Source organism: Poecilia reticulata, chromosome 9 (assembly GCF_904066995.2).
Source record: "Poecilia reticulata chromosome 9, P_reticulata-male-v2, whole genome shotgun sequence".
NCBI classification, from domain to species: domain Eukaryota; kingdom Metazoa; phylum Chordata; class Actinopteri; order Cyprinodontiformes; family Poeciliidae; genus Poecilia; species Poecilia reticulata.
The window spans coordinates 34,947,106-34,962,352 of NC_088838.1; the positions used below are offsets into that span (position 1 = coordinate 34,947,106).

Below are 15,247 nucleotides of genomic sequence, written 5' to 3' on the forward strand. Positions count from 1 at the left end.
ATCACTCATATCCAGAGCCATAAGTGTCAGAGGAAAAGTCCGGAAGTTTCTGGCTGATTCGCTGATGACGGAAGCCGTGAAGTACCAGGTGAGAAACATCTCCGTCTTAGAAGGGTTTTGTTTTAAGGTCTGCAGCCCAAATATACATTTAACATAAAAAACATAAGTTTTCTTTCCCTCATCTGGAATATTTGACTTTATGCCTTGATAGCTTTCTATTCCTCTGTCCCGTAAATCGATCCAAGCTTTAATTTGGTCTTTGTTTTCTTTGGCTGTAAGTCGTTTTCCTGCTGGATAAACATATAAATCCTTCAGATTAACTTCAAATATCCAGTCATTAACCATCAGGTATGTAATTTTATCCTCTCCATGGTCTGCAAAATAACGGATCATGTTTCGGATGTCGCTTCCTGATCTAATGACGTAACAGGCATCGAGATGTTTGCTAAGTTCGTTTTGATCATTTATCCATCTATTGTTTCCTGAAGTTTTCTTTCTTAATATAAACGTAAATCCCCCATTTATTTGGTCAACATCAACTTTCTGTAGTTCTGGTTTAGAATAAAACAAACCCCACGTCACACTTTCTAGTTCCCAGAATGCTCTTTTCACCGTTTCAACATTTTGGTCGATCTGCTTATAAACATCTTCTTTAACATTTATGAATCTCTGTGGTTCGTCAGGAAAGCTTCGCCTGTAGATGGATATTTGCTCTTCTGAATCACCTTCTTCCTCTTCACCTCTCTTCTTATCTTTCTGTTTCCCTCCATCTTTGCCGCCTTTACCCAGAATCCCTCTGTCAGTGGAATCCACTTCCTGGCCGGTGCAGTGGCGGCGGTCGTCCCTCCTCCTGATCTCTCCGGTCCGGCCGACAGTCAGAACCAGCTTCTTGCTGTGATCTCCAGATCTCCACCGCGCTCCGTCCTGACTCAGGACGTCTCCCGTCTCCGCCACCTGGACGGCGGTCTCCCACAGGTGCAGCTCCGTCTCCAGGCCGGCTCGGTGCAGCGTCTGCAGCAGAGCTTGTGGGAAGCGGCGGTCCGATCCGGCGCCACAGGCCACCACCGCGGTGGTTTGGATCTTCTGGCCGATCCTGGAGCTGCTCTGGATGATCCTGGCCACGTCCTGGTAGCTGTACCCCGATATCCTCATCTCTCCTGAAGGCTCTCTGGCTCCGTGACCCACCAGAACCAGGCTGCTGCGTTCCGACAGAGGCGCCGCCTGACCTTTGACCTGCCGGACTCGGTGCTGGGGACGGACGGCGTGAAGCGAACTGACTGCTGGATGTTTGTGGTAGAGAGAAGCTGCAGCTGTTCTCACCACCTCATCGTCTGCTAGCATGACGATCTGCTGCTGGTCAAACTGGACCAGGGGGTCATCGGGGCTGGGGGCGGCTCTGGGGGTTCTGGAAACCGGGTCGGCTTCATCCTGAGGATCTGTTCTTCCAGCTTCTCTCTGTCCTTCATCAGATGTTTTATTAACGGGAGTCAGAAACGCTGAGCTCAGCTGGTTGTTCAAATGGACCCAGACGGAACCAGAACTCTGGAAGAGGAAGCAGAACAACCTGCTGACTGCATGTTTCAGCCAACATGTTATTAATATATTATTATTAATATTCTAATAACACATCGATATAATGAAACTCCCCTCTTCTCCTCGACACGCAGTTTAATATTTTGATCTAAACAAATCAGATTTATTGATCAACAGAATTAAAACAAAATGATACAAAATTATTTAAATCATAAATAATAATCTTTAAATCAGACATCAGTCACTGATTTTCATATTCTTTTATATCATTCATGCCTGTTTTCTACAGTTTTCTCCAATATTTCCATCAGCATTCGGCTCATTAATGTATTTAATAACAAAGTGAACAGAAGTTTTGTTTCTTCATGTTTGCAGTAAAAACATTTTGATCATAAATGATCAGAATCTGATTAATTTCTATAAATATTGAGTTGAATCCATTTTACAACAAATCTAAACATTTCAAAGATCCAGAAAAATCTAAAGCATTAAACTCATTAAATCTCCGTTTTGATCAGATTAACCCTTTCATCCACCAACCTTCCTGTTCGTAAAGAAATAATCCGAGTTTCTTCGTTCGTCTCGTCTCACTGGATTTTCCTCCAACCTGCTAGAAAGTTAAGATGTTAAAATTTATTTCATTTCAACAAACATCAAATGCAAATAAAGAAATCCTGGAAGTTATTTCTCCAGCTGGAAAAATATAACTTTGTGTTGAGTTTTAAAAAAAAGAGTGAAATCTGTTAAACAGATAAATAAAATATTTTCTCTTCAGTAGATAAAATCTGTAAAACTCCAGAGTTCAGAGCAGCAGCTGAAGTTTCACCTCCTCCAATCAGACTCAATAAATCCAGGAGGCTTTTGGTACCTGCAGGGTCCAGAGCAGTTCCCCAGTCCTCCCAGTCCTCCCAGTGGGCGTTGGGTCGCCGTCTCATCCTTCACCTCTGCAGAAGGAAAAGAGTTTATTCAACATTAGACATTTTGAACGTGATGAAAGGATTAATGAATAAATCTCCTTCAGCTTCTGACCCAGCTGCTTGGTGAGGATGAGGATGGCGAGGAAGATCAGAGGCTGCAGGATTTCCATTTTCTGCTGCTGAACATAAAAAACATTTTATTGGTGGATGATTTAAAAGTTATGATTCTGTAATCTGAGGAGCTGCTCTTCCTCCTCAGGTCGTTATTGAAGCTGCTGCTGATTAATAAAGTTGATGATCATAACTCGTCTCACCTGCAGCCAGAAAACCTTTCAGGTCAGAGCAGAGGAAACTCAGCTGGACGTCAGGAAGGTCGACTGAAACCAGCAGATGAAATCCTGGACTTCAGGCTGAAAAACGGCTCATTTGGATGTCAGTTTATTAAAATGAGAGCCGGTTGCTTATCAGACAGACGGGCTTTGTTTGAGCCACAGCAGCTGGTTGGAGGCAGGAAGTCGAACTTTTACAGCTCACTTGTTTTTCAAATTAAAGTTTAAAACTCGCTCAGTAATCTGGATTATTTCATTGGGTTTAAAACATTTCATCATAGGATGGAGATTATTTCAGTTTCAGTCTGGAAGTGGAACCTAAACCCCCGGAAACCCGAGGACGAATTAAGAGCTCTGTTTCTGGAAAGTTTGATGGAAGGATGACATTGTTTTGGTCAGACTGTTAGCCTGGCTCCTTCAGCTCATTTCAGTTTATTTGGTTTTGTTTATTCACATCTTTCTAATTTCCATGGTAACCAGATTCCTGAAAGGTTTTTGATCCCGTTTCCAGTTCTAAATAAAAATAGTTTTTAATCTGTTCAGCCTGTTTAAATTAATGTTAAGTCTTTTATTATTTTTATTAGTTTTTAAATGATTCACACATTTATTCACCGCATTAAACTCTCAGATCTCCACACAGGATGAAAACCTGCTGAGTCAGGAAATAATCTGGTATTTATGTCAACAGAACAAAAACACCAAAATGTTTTAATTCACATGGAGTCAGACTAACTGGGCCTCGTTTCAGGTCAGCTGGGATTATTACGCTTTTATCACCAGATGAATACAAAGAGACCAGAACACTGGACAGCTGTGAGGCAGAACTTTAACTAGGACAGATAGGCAAAGTGCTTCAACGGCCAGGCAGCAGGCTGATACACACACACGCACACACACACACACACACCAGCAGTGATGGGGTTAACACGATTAAACTCAGTTATTTCTGCATGTTTTTATAAACGTTCATTGTAATTTCAGTTTTATTGTATAAAATGTGTTTCAGGTTTTCTGCAGCAACGTCTGCAAACACTGAGAGGATTTCTAAACAATCAACAAACAAACAAAGCAGCCTGGATTACCTGCAGGAGGCAGATTGTAAATCCTCAGTTAGTCTCCAGTAAAAACCAGAAACATTAAATTAAACACCTGCAGCCATGCAGAATTAAAGACTTGGAGGAAAATGAACAAAAACAGACATGAAGAAATGAATCAAAGCTTTTTATTAAAACTGAAGCTTTCAGCTGCTCCAGTTTAATGACAGAATCATCAATGTGTTAATATTAATATCAAATATTAATGCTGACATGATTTATGGCAGTAACTGAACCCCGCAGCAGTTTGATGACATTTCTGGTCATTTATTGACTTCAGGCTGAATGTTGGACCGTTTTCTGATCATTGATGCTGATGGGAGATTCTGCTGGTTCTTCACAGCATTGAAGAATGTTTGACAATCTGTAATGAATTTTCCCTTTTCATCTGAGTTTAACACTTCAAACGTTCCTGCAATCTCAGCCATCTTTTCAACATAGATCTTATAATTATGTGGATCTTTGACTGATTTCTGCCAGTTGGTGAACATAGTATATTCGTGAGAAATGACATTTTTTAGATCATTCATTAACGTCTCCTTGGTTATAGGTTCCTGATTCTTCTTGGTTTTAGATTTCTTATTCCTCTCCTTGGTTATAGGTTTCTTCTTCTTCTCCTTGGTTATAGGTTTCTTCTTCTTCTCCTTGGTTTTAGGTTCCTCTTTACTCAGTTTGCTGGATCCCTCAGGTGTTGCTGATCCACTGAATCCTCGTCTGCTTGGATCAATCCAGGATCCTCCTCTGGCCATTGAATGTTCATCAAACAAGAAGCTCACTCCCTGCTGCTGGACATTTTGATCATTGTTATTGGTCAGATCCAGAGCCATCAGAATCAGAGGGAAGGTCCGGAAGTTTCTGGCAGATTCAATTATAACAGACGCTGTGAAATACGTGGTGCACCAGGCCTCCTTCTCTACAGGCTGGATGTTTGCAGGATCTCCCAGGAAAATGTTCTTGAAATACTGAACACATGTAACTTCAGGGCTTTGCTGATCTGTTGGATCACGACGAATACCAGCTTTAATATCTGGGTATTTTTCCTTTTTCATTTGGACTTTGATGCTTTCTTTAACAGAATCAGAATCTCTTTCATTATTGTCCAGCTTCTTTCCAACAGGATAAACATAAAGACTTTTAGGATCAACTTCATAAATCCAGTTATTAACCATCAGATGTGTGATCTCTTTCTTTTCACTCTTTGCAAAATAACGGATGATGTTTCTGATGTCACTTCCTGTTTTGATTGCAAAACATTTTTTCAGAATTTCGGCTTTTCTTTTATTATTTTCTTCAAAATTAATCCCTATTGTGACTATTTGATTGTTTATATTCTTTGTTATTCGTTCTCCAATGATAATAACTGATGGGTCTGAATCTGTTTCACAAAGTTCCTGTGGTTTTATTTGTTCTGGTGGTTCTGGATGAAAGAATCCCCACGTCAGACTTTCAAGTACCGTAAATGTTTTTTTTAACTCTTCAACTTTGTTTTGGTCAATGAGTTTATAAACCTCTGGATTAATGAATCTTTCTGGTTTTTCAGGCCAGTAGATGGTTATTTGCTCTTCTGAATCACCTTCTTCCTCTTCGCCTCTCTTCTTATCTTTCTGTTTCCCTCCATCTTTGCCGCCTTTACCCAGAATCCCTCTGTCAGTGGAATCCACTTCCTGGCCGGTGCAGTGGCGGCGGTCGTCCCTCCTCCTGATCTCTCCGGTCCGGCCGACAGTCAGAACCAGCTTCTTGCTGTGATCTCCAGATCTCCACCGCGCTCCGTCCTGACTCAGGACGTCTCCCGTCTCCGCCACCTGGACGGCGGTCTCCCACAGGTGCAGCTCCGTCTCCAGGCCGGCTCGGTGCAGCGTCTGCAGCAGAGCTTGTGGGAAGCGGCGGTCCGATCCGGCGCCACAGGCCACCACCGCGGTGGTTTGGATCTTCTGGCCGATCCTGGAGCTGCTCTGGATGATCCTGGCCACGTCCTGGTAGCTGTACCCCGATATCCTCATCTCTCCTGAAGGCTCTCTGGCTCCGTGACCCACCAGAACCAGGCTGCTGCGTTCCGACAGAGGCGCCGCCTGACCTTTGACCTGCCGGACTCGGTGCTGGGGACGGACGGCGTGAAGCGAACTGACTGCTGGATGTTTGTGGTAGAGAGAAGCTGCAGCTGTTCTCACCACCTCATCGTCTGCTAGCATGACGATCTGCTGCTGGTCAAACTGGACCAGGGGGTCGTCGGGGCTGGGGGCGGCTCTGGGGGTTCTGGAAACCGGGTCGGCTTCATGCGCTACTTGATCCATCTGAGGGTTCTGCTGGTCGGGTTCTGACCCACAGACTGTCTGGTTGTAGAGGAGCTTTCTGCTGACCGGGAGACGCTGCTGCGGTTCCGACCCGTTTTCCCACCTGGTGTTGCTGTCTGATGGGTTGGAGCTGCTGGTCGGAACCAGAACTTCCTGTGTGGAGCTGGGAGAGACCTCTGCAGCGCTTTGCAGTCGGTCCGCCATCGTCTGCTGGTCAGAACCAACCAAGAAGGCATCCAGAACCTGGAAACCAAACAAGCTGGTCAGAACACTGGAAGGTTCTGCTGCGGTTCTGGACGGGATAAACCATTAGGCAAAAACACAAAATATTTAAATAAAATAATTAATAATAGATATATTTATTTTGTAAAACCTTGCAGAAACATTTGTTGTGAATTTTGCTGAATAAACAAACAGATTGTGATTTTTTACCGTGTTGTTGTGCAGCAGCTGTTTGTTGATCAAACTGGAAGGAAAAGATAAAACATGATGGATTTACGTAAATATACTAAAATACCTTGTTTTTAAGTTCTTTTGTATTTACTTTGTCTAAATTAAGGAAAAATATCCTTTAAAATGGGAAAACCATAAACTATCATCTCTCCTGCTGCCACCTACAGGAATTTGACAGTAATAGCAGTTAGTAAATAAACTTGGTCTTTTATAAATTAGTGTCATACACAAGTACAGAAACAGGATTAATATAAAACTGAGACAATAAGAACAGCTGATAAAAACAGAACACATTTACATGTCATGTTTATATAATTTTAATTCTGAGATTAAGTTTTATTAATATTATTCTCTAATTTCACATGGAAAATGTTTGTTTTCTATTCTAAATAATAAAAGTTGACATAATGAATGAGGCAAATGGAAAAAGTAAATAAAGTGCTAAACGTCTTAATGACAGGAACAGGAAGTGTAACTAGCTTAGCAGCTGCTACAGAAGAGAAGGTCAGAGGTCACTTGTGTTTCTTCGGTTCTGAATGATCCAAAGTGTTGGAATAAATAATTCTGTGTTTTCCTCTTTTTCTTCTAATGTGTGTGTGTGTGTGTGTGTGTTCATCCATACACACACACAGACACGTGCGCGCGCGCACACACACCACACACACGCACACACACACACACACACACACATCCTTGTTTATAGCCTTCGCGGGGTCTGAAAGTAGAATGGTGAGTTGCGGGGCCCACCCTTTCTAGACATCCTAGATCTATGAAAAAATCAGGCAAGTCCCCAAAAAAATCTTGATACTAAAAATCACCTTCAATAAACACAATTTGAAACTTTATTTTACATGTCAGTTTTTTGATCACTTGTGGGGCCCATTTCTAACATTTATGCTTTGCGGGGTCCACCTTACACACATTTCTAACATTTATGCTTTGCAGGGCCCACCTGTACACATATTTCTAACATTTATGCTTTGCAGGGTCCACCTTTACACACAGGTTTTTTAGTCTGTTGCTTTTAATATTCAAACCTTAATAAGCCCAGCTTTACACACATACTTTTCTGGACACTTATGGGGCTTGCTTTTAACATTTAATTCTTGTTGGGTCTACCTTTAGGATTTTCTAGCCTTATCTTTCAGCAGAGCTCTTTATCTTTAAATTTGGATTTATCAAATGTATCCCCTGCCACCTTAAACCAGCAGGGGGACCCCACTTTGACACACACTTGACACACACTTTTCCAGTTTTTGCTACCTTGTGGGCCAAGTGAAAAAATGCATGAGGCATGTTAGGAGAGCATCCCAAGCTGCTTTAGAGTGGTTTTCCATGCATGCGGGGTCCCGAGCATGGGAGCACAGTGTGCTGCTACAGTGTGCTCCCATGCTCGGGACCCCGCATGGTAATATAAACAAGTACTCACACACACACACAGACACACACACACAGAGCTCAGGTTAGAGAAAGTGACCCATTAGGCCCGCCTTCTTTACTCTTTAGGGCGGAGCTTAGACAGAAGCCGTTGTTAGACGCCATTTTGCTGTGTTTTCCCATAAGGAGACATGGTGATGGTCCAGTTCTTCTGCATTTTGGTCTAAATAAATGGATGGTTTTAACTCACTGATTCTTCTGAACACCAGACATTAAGAATCTCGCTGGAGAAACAATAATCTCCACAAAAGTCACATAAAGCAGTGTTTAGATGGACAGACATTAATGTGGTTGTTATTATGAACTCAGATCATTAGGAGCCATTAACATCCCATAATAATCCACCAACATCTCTGGCTAACAACCAAGCTAATCCTTTCAAAGTCAAACAGTCAGACTGACTTCCTCTCACTCTTCATCGCATCAGATTAAAATTGGAACTAAGACTCAAGTCCAAGCCACGTCTCTAGTTTGAGCAACGAGTTTCAGTGCAGTCTTGATTTTTGCAACTTGAATGCAACTGAAAATTGATTCTCAAACTTGAGACCCCATGTTGTTAGCATTTGCTAACATTTGGTTACCTCACCTTGGTAGTTCTAATTTCTGGTCAAAATAATCATAAAAATTCTCAAATATCATTCAGAGCTTAAATAACCTGTTTCTGTTCTGAGTTCCAATTGATTATGGTTCTGATTCCTATTTGGTTCAGCAGAGGAACAGAACCTGACGGATCAGAACCAGATCAGACCCGGATCAGAACCAGACCTCCTGCTCATAGTTGTTGTTTCTAGGAGTTCTATTGATCTTTGTGAGTGAATAACATTAGCTAGCATAGCTGCTACCTGACTGAATGTTAGCTAGCATTAGCTCCTCCTACCTGAGTTAATAATGTTAGCTAGCGTTAGCTCCGCCTACCTGACTGAATGTTAGCTAGTCTTAGCTCCTCCTACCTGAGTGAATGATGTTAGCTAGCGTTAGCTCTTCCTACCTGAGTTAATAATGTTAGCTAGCATTAGCTCTTCCTACCTGACTGAATGTTAGCTAGCATTAGCTCCTCCTACCTGAGTTAATAATGTTAGCTAGCGTTAGCTCCGCCTACCTTAGTGAGAAGATGTGCAGCTCTTCCTGCAATGTTCCTCTGAGGTTCAGCTTCTCCTCAGCTTCTCCTCCCATCTCTGAAACACAAACACAGGTTAGAGACTCCATCAGCCCTCTGCTGCAGATAACAGGAGGTCAGAGGTCATCCTGTTCTAACGTCTCATACCGGACTGGTTGGTGAGGAAGAGGAGGCTGAAGATGACCAGGAGCTGCAGAGGCCTCCATGTCTGCCTCCATCCTGCCATCGTGCTGCAAGAAGAAGAACCAGGAAGTGTTGACCTGATGAATGTTGTCATGTAAAAACCTTCAGAGCTTCTTTAGTAACTTTAACTGACCTGGAAACTGGAGAGTCCAGATGAGTCTGACTGGAACCGATGATGATGATGATGATGGTGAAGAAGCTGAAGCGACTGACCCTCTCTGCGTTGACTCCAGTTTATATCAGACTGGATCCGCCCCTGGGGGGCGGGGCTTTAAAGATGCTGCAGGAGTCTGAATCTAATGTAATAAAAAAACTGAGTTGTTCATAACTAAACGTATAACAGCTGCAGATCTTTTTAATCTCTCCTGATTATTTACTTTCTCCAGGATCTCAGTTCATTTCTACCTTCTGCTGACGTTCTGGTTCTGTAACAGAAACGCTGGGAGATAAACATCAGAGTCGTGTCATCAGAACTTGGCAGCTGGCAGAGAGAAATCTGCATCTCATGGTGAAAAACCAAGATTCACATCTACAAACGTCTCCATGTGATGAAACACCAGAGGTTTCAGCAACGCCTGAGGTCATAATCTGATCTGAGGTCATAATCTGATCTGAGGTCATAATCTGATCTGAGGTCATTCTCTGCGTAAACAGTTATTACACAAGTTGTAGTTTGGAGGATTCATTGTATTGTTGAACAACTTCATCGCTTTCTGTAATAACCTGTAAAACCTGAATATTTAATATAATAAAAGTGAGATTTTGTCTTAGAACAATATCTGTGTGTGATTATTGAGAATCTATTTGTGTGCAGAATTATTATGCAACTGAATGAAAACTGAAAATGTTCCGTCTCACTTCGTCATCTGTTATAGTGAGAATAATAAATATAGAACTAATAATGGACAAATAAACATTTCTTAATAAATCACTGACCACCACCTTCTTTCAGTAACAGTTATAAACTTCCTCTGTCAGCTGACCTGCTGATGACCAGCAGCCAGAACCTCCCTGTTCAGAGACTTTAACTGTTTCCATAAATCTCCAGTTTCAAAAGGACCTCAGGGTCTCAGTGGGGTTTAGGTCTGGTGAGGAAGGAGGCCTTTAAGGTTTATACTGGCTGGGCGCAGTGCAGTACTATGTACTATATACTACATACTGTGTACTATATACTATGTACTATATACTATATACTATGTACTATATACTATGTACTATATACTATATACTATGTACTATATACTATGTACTATATACTATGTACTATGTACTATGTACTATATACTATGTACTATGTACTATATACTATGTACTATGTACTATATACTATATACTATGTACTATGTACTATGTACTATATACTATGTACTATGTACTATATACTATGTACTATGTACTATATACTATATACTATGTACTATATACTATGTACTATGTACTATATACTATATACTGTGTACTATGATCATGCTACGGAACATCATCCTGCATAAAAACCATGACGACTTTTCCCTGAACCACTTCTTGAAGAAAGTGTTTCTAAAAACTGGTCGTAGGTTTGGGAGATGATTTTGAGTCCATCTTCATCCCAATAAGGTCCAATAAGCTCATCTTTGATAAGACCAGTTCGTACCAGTACCTGCCTCCACCATGCTGGTGTGAAGTGGAGCTCTGTGGCCATCGCTGACCGGCCAAGGTCCATAAAACCTTTGACAGATCCGTCTTCTGTTGCATCCAGTCCTGATGTTTCAGCTCATGGGTTAAACGCCTTCCTGACCTTGGCCGTGGCTCTGAACATCTTATACTTCTGGGAACTGCAGGTAGGTTGCAGTTCTGGAGGATAACGGGTTCCTGGTGGCTTCATGTTTGAACTCTCCCAACATTCCCTCCCTCGACTCCTCATGGCGACCGCCGGGTCTGAGTCTGAGGCAACATGGAGGACAACAGATTATGACTTATTATCTATGTTTAGAATCTGATTCTGACTTTTCCCAACACATTTTCAGTCAGAACCTGGAGATGAACTCTGATGAGCCTCCAGAGCCACATAAAGCCGGTTCCAAAGTGGGCCTTCTACCAGCTGCAGAGCATTTCCAGGACCAGAGGACGAATGTCTCAGATCAGAGAAACTCATCCGGGCCTGATGCTTTCTGGACCAGCTGATCAGAGAATGATTGGATTCAACAGATCGATGCAAAAATAATCATAGAAAATGATCAGAAGTTCAATTAATGAAAAACCAGCAATCAATAATCGTTTTAAGTCAGTAATGAGAAAGAAGTTTGATAACTTCCATAATTATGAGAGAAAACCTGCAGATGAAAGAAATATTGATGTAATTTTAGACCTGAATTATTTCATTGGAAATGAATGTTGGTTAAGAGCCTCATGATCAGCTGCACGGAGAAACTCTGAGTTTCATCATGAAACCTCAACATCAGATCAAAACGTTTCTGCAGAAGAAAGAAGAAAAACTCATCAACCAGTTTCCCCAGTAAGATGAGTCAGAGGCTGATGGTCGACCTGAACAACCACAGAACCAACCAGAGGATTCTTATCTGTCTGCAGTGTGTGTGTGTGTGTGTGTGTGTGTGTGTGTGTGTGTGTGTGTGTGTGTGTGTGTGTTGTCGAGAAAAGTCGAGCTCATCCCACCTCCCCTGCTGGAGATTTTAGTTTAATAACAATAAATAAATTTACCTTTAAAATTCATGACATCAAGACCCAACAGTCAGACGGTAATAAAATGAATCTGGTTGTTTTTGTGTCCTGCAAACTTTGCTTTAATTCGACTCTTTTCTATTTAATCACAGGCAGAAAGAGTCATGGATCAGGAAGAGCAGGTCCTGAAGAAACAGGAAGTTTCATGTGTATAAAATGAGTTCAGACTATTTTTAGATTTTAAAGAATAAAATCTAAACATTTTGAGTAATTGGATAAAACCCAGAGTAAAATACTTACATTAATAATAATAACTGATAATTAAGCCAATAATTAATATTGGTTTAACCAGTGGTTGATGTTGGTTTGATTATCAGAATATTTACACTTGTGGAAATATTTACAGGTGAAACAAGAAACTGTAACTTGGTACCAAATAATTAGAATAATGGATTATTATTGGTTTCTTTTCAGAAATGTCTGTAATAACATTATAATTATAATAAGAATAACTAATAAGTTATGGTTATTATAATATTATAAATAAATGTTAAATCAGAGAAACTAAAAGGTTATAAATGTGATTTTAACATTGAACTGGAAATGGTGTAAAATGTTGTAACTGTAATTACATCTACCTCCACGGAGGTAGATGGGAGGTGAAAGGTGAAAGGTCAGGGGGAAAAGAGGAACTGATAGGAGAGCGGAGGTGACCAAGGCCTTATTGCTAAACTTTAACTTTCCTAAGAAAAGGTTGGACAGGAAACAGACGTAGGAATGTTGAGCAACTCGGGGTCATTGGCTCAGACATCAGGACATAATGTCTCCAAGGTGATGGACATGAGATCATCTGTCCAAGCAGTCGGCCAATGAGAGGCACAGCAACAAAGCTAGCCAATGCAAACACACCAAAAGGTGGATAAACCCTTTATAAGGTGGGTGCAACAGAGGAATCTTTGGTTGGATCCTTCAGGCAGCTTGGAGCCAAGATGGAGATGGACAAAGAACTCTGCAGCTGAAGAAGAGCCGGGGCCACAGAGCCGGAGACTGTTCTGCACATGGGGACCAACCCGTTAGCAACATGTGGCTTCAAATCGCACTTCTCTCAACAGCTGGTTTAGACCCCAAAGACCAAAGAGGAAGAACTGGTGTGTTCCTTCCGTGGGACCAGAAAGATCGTGAGACGAGGAGAAGGGAGCTTCAGAGCTGCAGGACAAGAAGCTGAGGACCGCTACGCGCATGAGGAAGTCACCCTGAGACTTGCTGCTCTAAGTCAGTCTCTCTTCCTGCAGCACCCAAGTCCTGTGTGACCTCAGTATCGAAGCAGAGATGGAAGCTCATCAGGTCTACAGAGATCCCTGCCCTCATCGCCCAGAGCTGTGAGCCTCCGGCTGCTGCTGCAACACCTTCTTCATCATCAGGCCAGTTCTGGGGTTCAAAATGCCAAACTCTGTCCGTCTCTCTCAAAGTTTCCCTTTTTTAGTTCTCAGTGTCAGCATTAGGGAAAGATAGGCTAGATTATTGATTTTACTTATTTGATTATTTCTGCTAGTGAATTAAGCTGTACTGACTCTTGCAAAATTGCCTTACTAATAAAATAATTAGCATTAAGAAAATCTAAAAGATGTTGTGGACATTCAATTAATGAGTCGCCTTAAAGTTCTTTGATGGTTGTGAAATAGCTATGAAGTTTGATTCTGGGGGGAAAAAGTAGAAATGTTTTATAGGTTGCTTTTAGCCAAAACTAAAACACCCTTGGGACTCGACACTAAAACCAACCTGGTTCAGTAACAAGTTGTAATAAAGAGAAAGAGCGACCGTTAACAGGTGAAGCTCTGTGAAGCTAGCTGGTTGCAGGCTGCTCAATCTGGCTAATTCACAGGGTGAAGAAGGTGGGACATCTGGATGGAGGTCGTTAGAAACCAGGCTAGTCTTTCTCGATGCTTAAACAGAGTTTACTCAGTTCTGAACAGGGTAAAATCCCATCAGATTTAGAAAACTCAAATTACCCGTTAGATGGAGAGCTGGCTGCACATCTCCCTCCTCTGAGAAGGGGAAGTAGAGAGAGAGAGAAGGGGGGGGAGGTGTTGCGCAACAACAAAGTGGCGCCCAACATGGGGCGTTGCGTCACAATAGTGCGTGCGTGTGTGTGTGTGTGTGTGTGTGTGTGTGCGTGTGTGTGTGTGTGTGTGTGTGTGCGTGCGTGCGTGCGTGCGTGCGTGCGTGCGTGTGTGTGTGTGTGTGTGTGTGTGTGTGTGTGTGCGTGCGTGTGTGTGTGTGTGTGTGCGTGCGTGTGTGTGTGTGTGTGTGTGTGTGTGTGTGTGTGTGTGCGTGCGTGCGTGTGTGTGTGTGTGTGTGTGTGTGTGTGTGTGTGTGTGTGTTTATGTTGCAATAACTCAACAATAATTCATAAATGTTTGTGATCAGTGTCTGCAGGTTGAAGTCATTTCTTTAGTATTTCGTCTATTTTTTAATAACTGATATTTTCATGTGTTTTTCTAATATTTCTTAACCTGCTGATATTTTTAAGATCATTTTTATCTGAATATATGTTTTCATACACATTTTGTATGAACTCTAAAAAATGTGAAGGTAGTTTAACTCATTATCTTCCTGACAAACATTTTAGTCATTTTCTGTTTTATTTTACCTAAATTATCTTTAGGTAAAAATGATTTAACTCATTATCTTAGGAAGGTGGTTTCTTATTTATTATTATTTATTTCTTTGCCTTTGAGAGTTGATTTGTCTTAAAGTTTATTTTCTCAGATTCTGAACTGAAGTTTCAGCTGCAGGTAAATTTAGAAACTATTTTAGTTTTAACTCTGAAATTAAAGATCAAATTGATTCAACAAGAGAAAAAATGCCTAAACTTTTAAGTTCTGATGAATTATTAATCTAAAATATTTTGTTGTTATAATTTAATTCTGCCATAAAAATCTGTCCTCTGAAGACTCACAGTTATGTTTTAATTTATGTTATTGAGTTATAATAATTATTCATTAATTTAGCTGATATGAAGAAAACATTTTATTAAACCTGAAGCTGAATTCAGCTCAGAAACATTTTAGAGTTTATCAGATTTCAATTAATCATTAATTAAACTGAGATTTACATTAAAATGAATATTATCCTTAATAAACCAGAGGAGGACGAAACAACCAGCAGGAACAGTTTATTATTCATATTTATTCATATAAATAAACATTTGATCACCAGAAAAGTCCTGATATGA

At 41.1% G+C, this 15,247-nt stretch overlaps 2 protein-coding genes and 1 long non-coding RNA gene across 5 annotated transcripts in view; 1 reads left to right on the top strand and 2 right to left on the bottom strand.

The window, feature by feature from the left end:
* Positions 1–2,240, top strand: part of LOC145552934 (uncharacterized) — a 2,267-nt gene extending 27 nt beyond the window's left edge. The window contains exons 1-3 of the long non-coding RNA XR_014089070.1: positions 1–88; positions 280–348; positions 790–2,240. The exon at positions 1–88 is cut by the window's left edge and continues 27 nt beyond it. This is a non-coding gene — a long non-coding RNA (uncharacterized LOC145552934). The remainder of the gene's footprint in view (positions 89–279; positions 349–789) is intronic.
* The window catches only part of LOC108166567 (uncharacterized), a 3,969-nt gene extending 292 nt beyond the window's left edge, over positions 1–3,677 (bottom strand). Inside the window, exons 1-5 of one of the 3 annotated variants that reach the window (XM_081611029.1) lie at positions 2,765–3,677; positions 2,563–2,626; positions 2,360–2,477; positions 2,074–2,143; positions 1–1,542 (exon numbers count right to left, since the gene is read on the bottom strand). The exon at positions 1–1,542 is cut by the window's left edge and continues 292 nt beyond it. In XM_081611029.1, the coding sequence (XP_081467155.1) occupies positions 1–1,542; positions 2,074–2,143; positions 2,360–2,477; positions 2,563–2,620 (1,788 nt within the window). In that variant the 5' untranslated portion in view covers positions 2,621–2,626; positions 2,765–3,677. Of the gene's footprint in view, positions 1,543–2,073; positions 2,144–2,359; positions 2,478–2,562; positions 2,630–2,764 lie in introns of all 3 variants that reach the window. The other 2 variants (XM_017306585.2, XM_081611028.1) reach the window with 2 other exon arrangements.
* A 310-nt stretch (positions 3,678–3,987) lies between these two features.
* Positions 3,988–9,659, bottom strand: LOC103470775 (uncharacterized). Its single transcript, XM_081611025.1, has 5 exons — positions 9,488–9,659; positions 9,319–9,401; positions 9,154–9,229; positions 6,597–6,630; positions 3,988–6,407 (listed from the first exon to the last, which is right to left on the bottom strand). Exons 2-5 carry the CDS (start codon positions 9,395–9,397, stop codon positions 4,137–4,139), a joined length of 2,460 nt encoding a protein of 819 aa, XP_081467151.1. The 5' UTR covers positions 9,398–9,401; positions 9,488–9,659; the 3' UTR covers positions 3,988–4,136.
* Positions 9,660–15,247: the final 5,588 nt, after the last annotated feature.

Excerpts from the sequence above, each read along its gene's own strand:
- LOC103470775 (XM_081611025.1), bottom strand. The coding sequence starts at position 9,397 with ATGGCAGGATGGAGGCAGACATGGAGGCCTCTGCAGCTCCTGGTCATC. Across the intron at positions 9,230-9,318 it reads CTTCCTCACCAACCAGTCCG|AGATGGGAGGAGAAGCTGAG; the intron begins GTATGAGACGTT and ends TTTGTGTTTCAG. Across the intron at positions 6,631-9,153 it reads CTGCACATCTTCTCACTAAG|TTTGATCAACAAACAGCTGC; the intron begins GTAGGCGGAGCT and ends TTTTCCTTCCAG.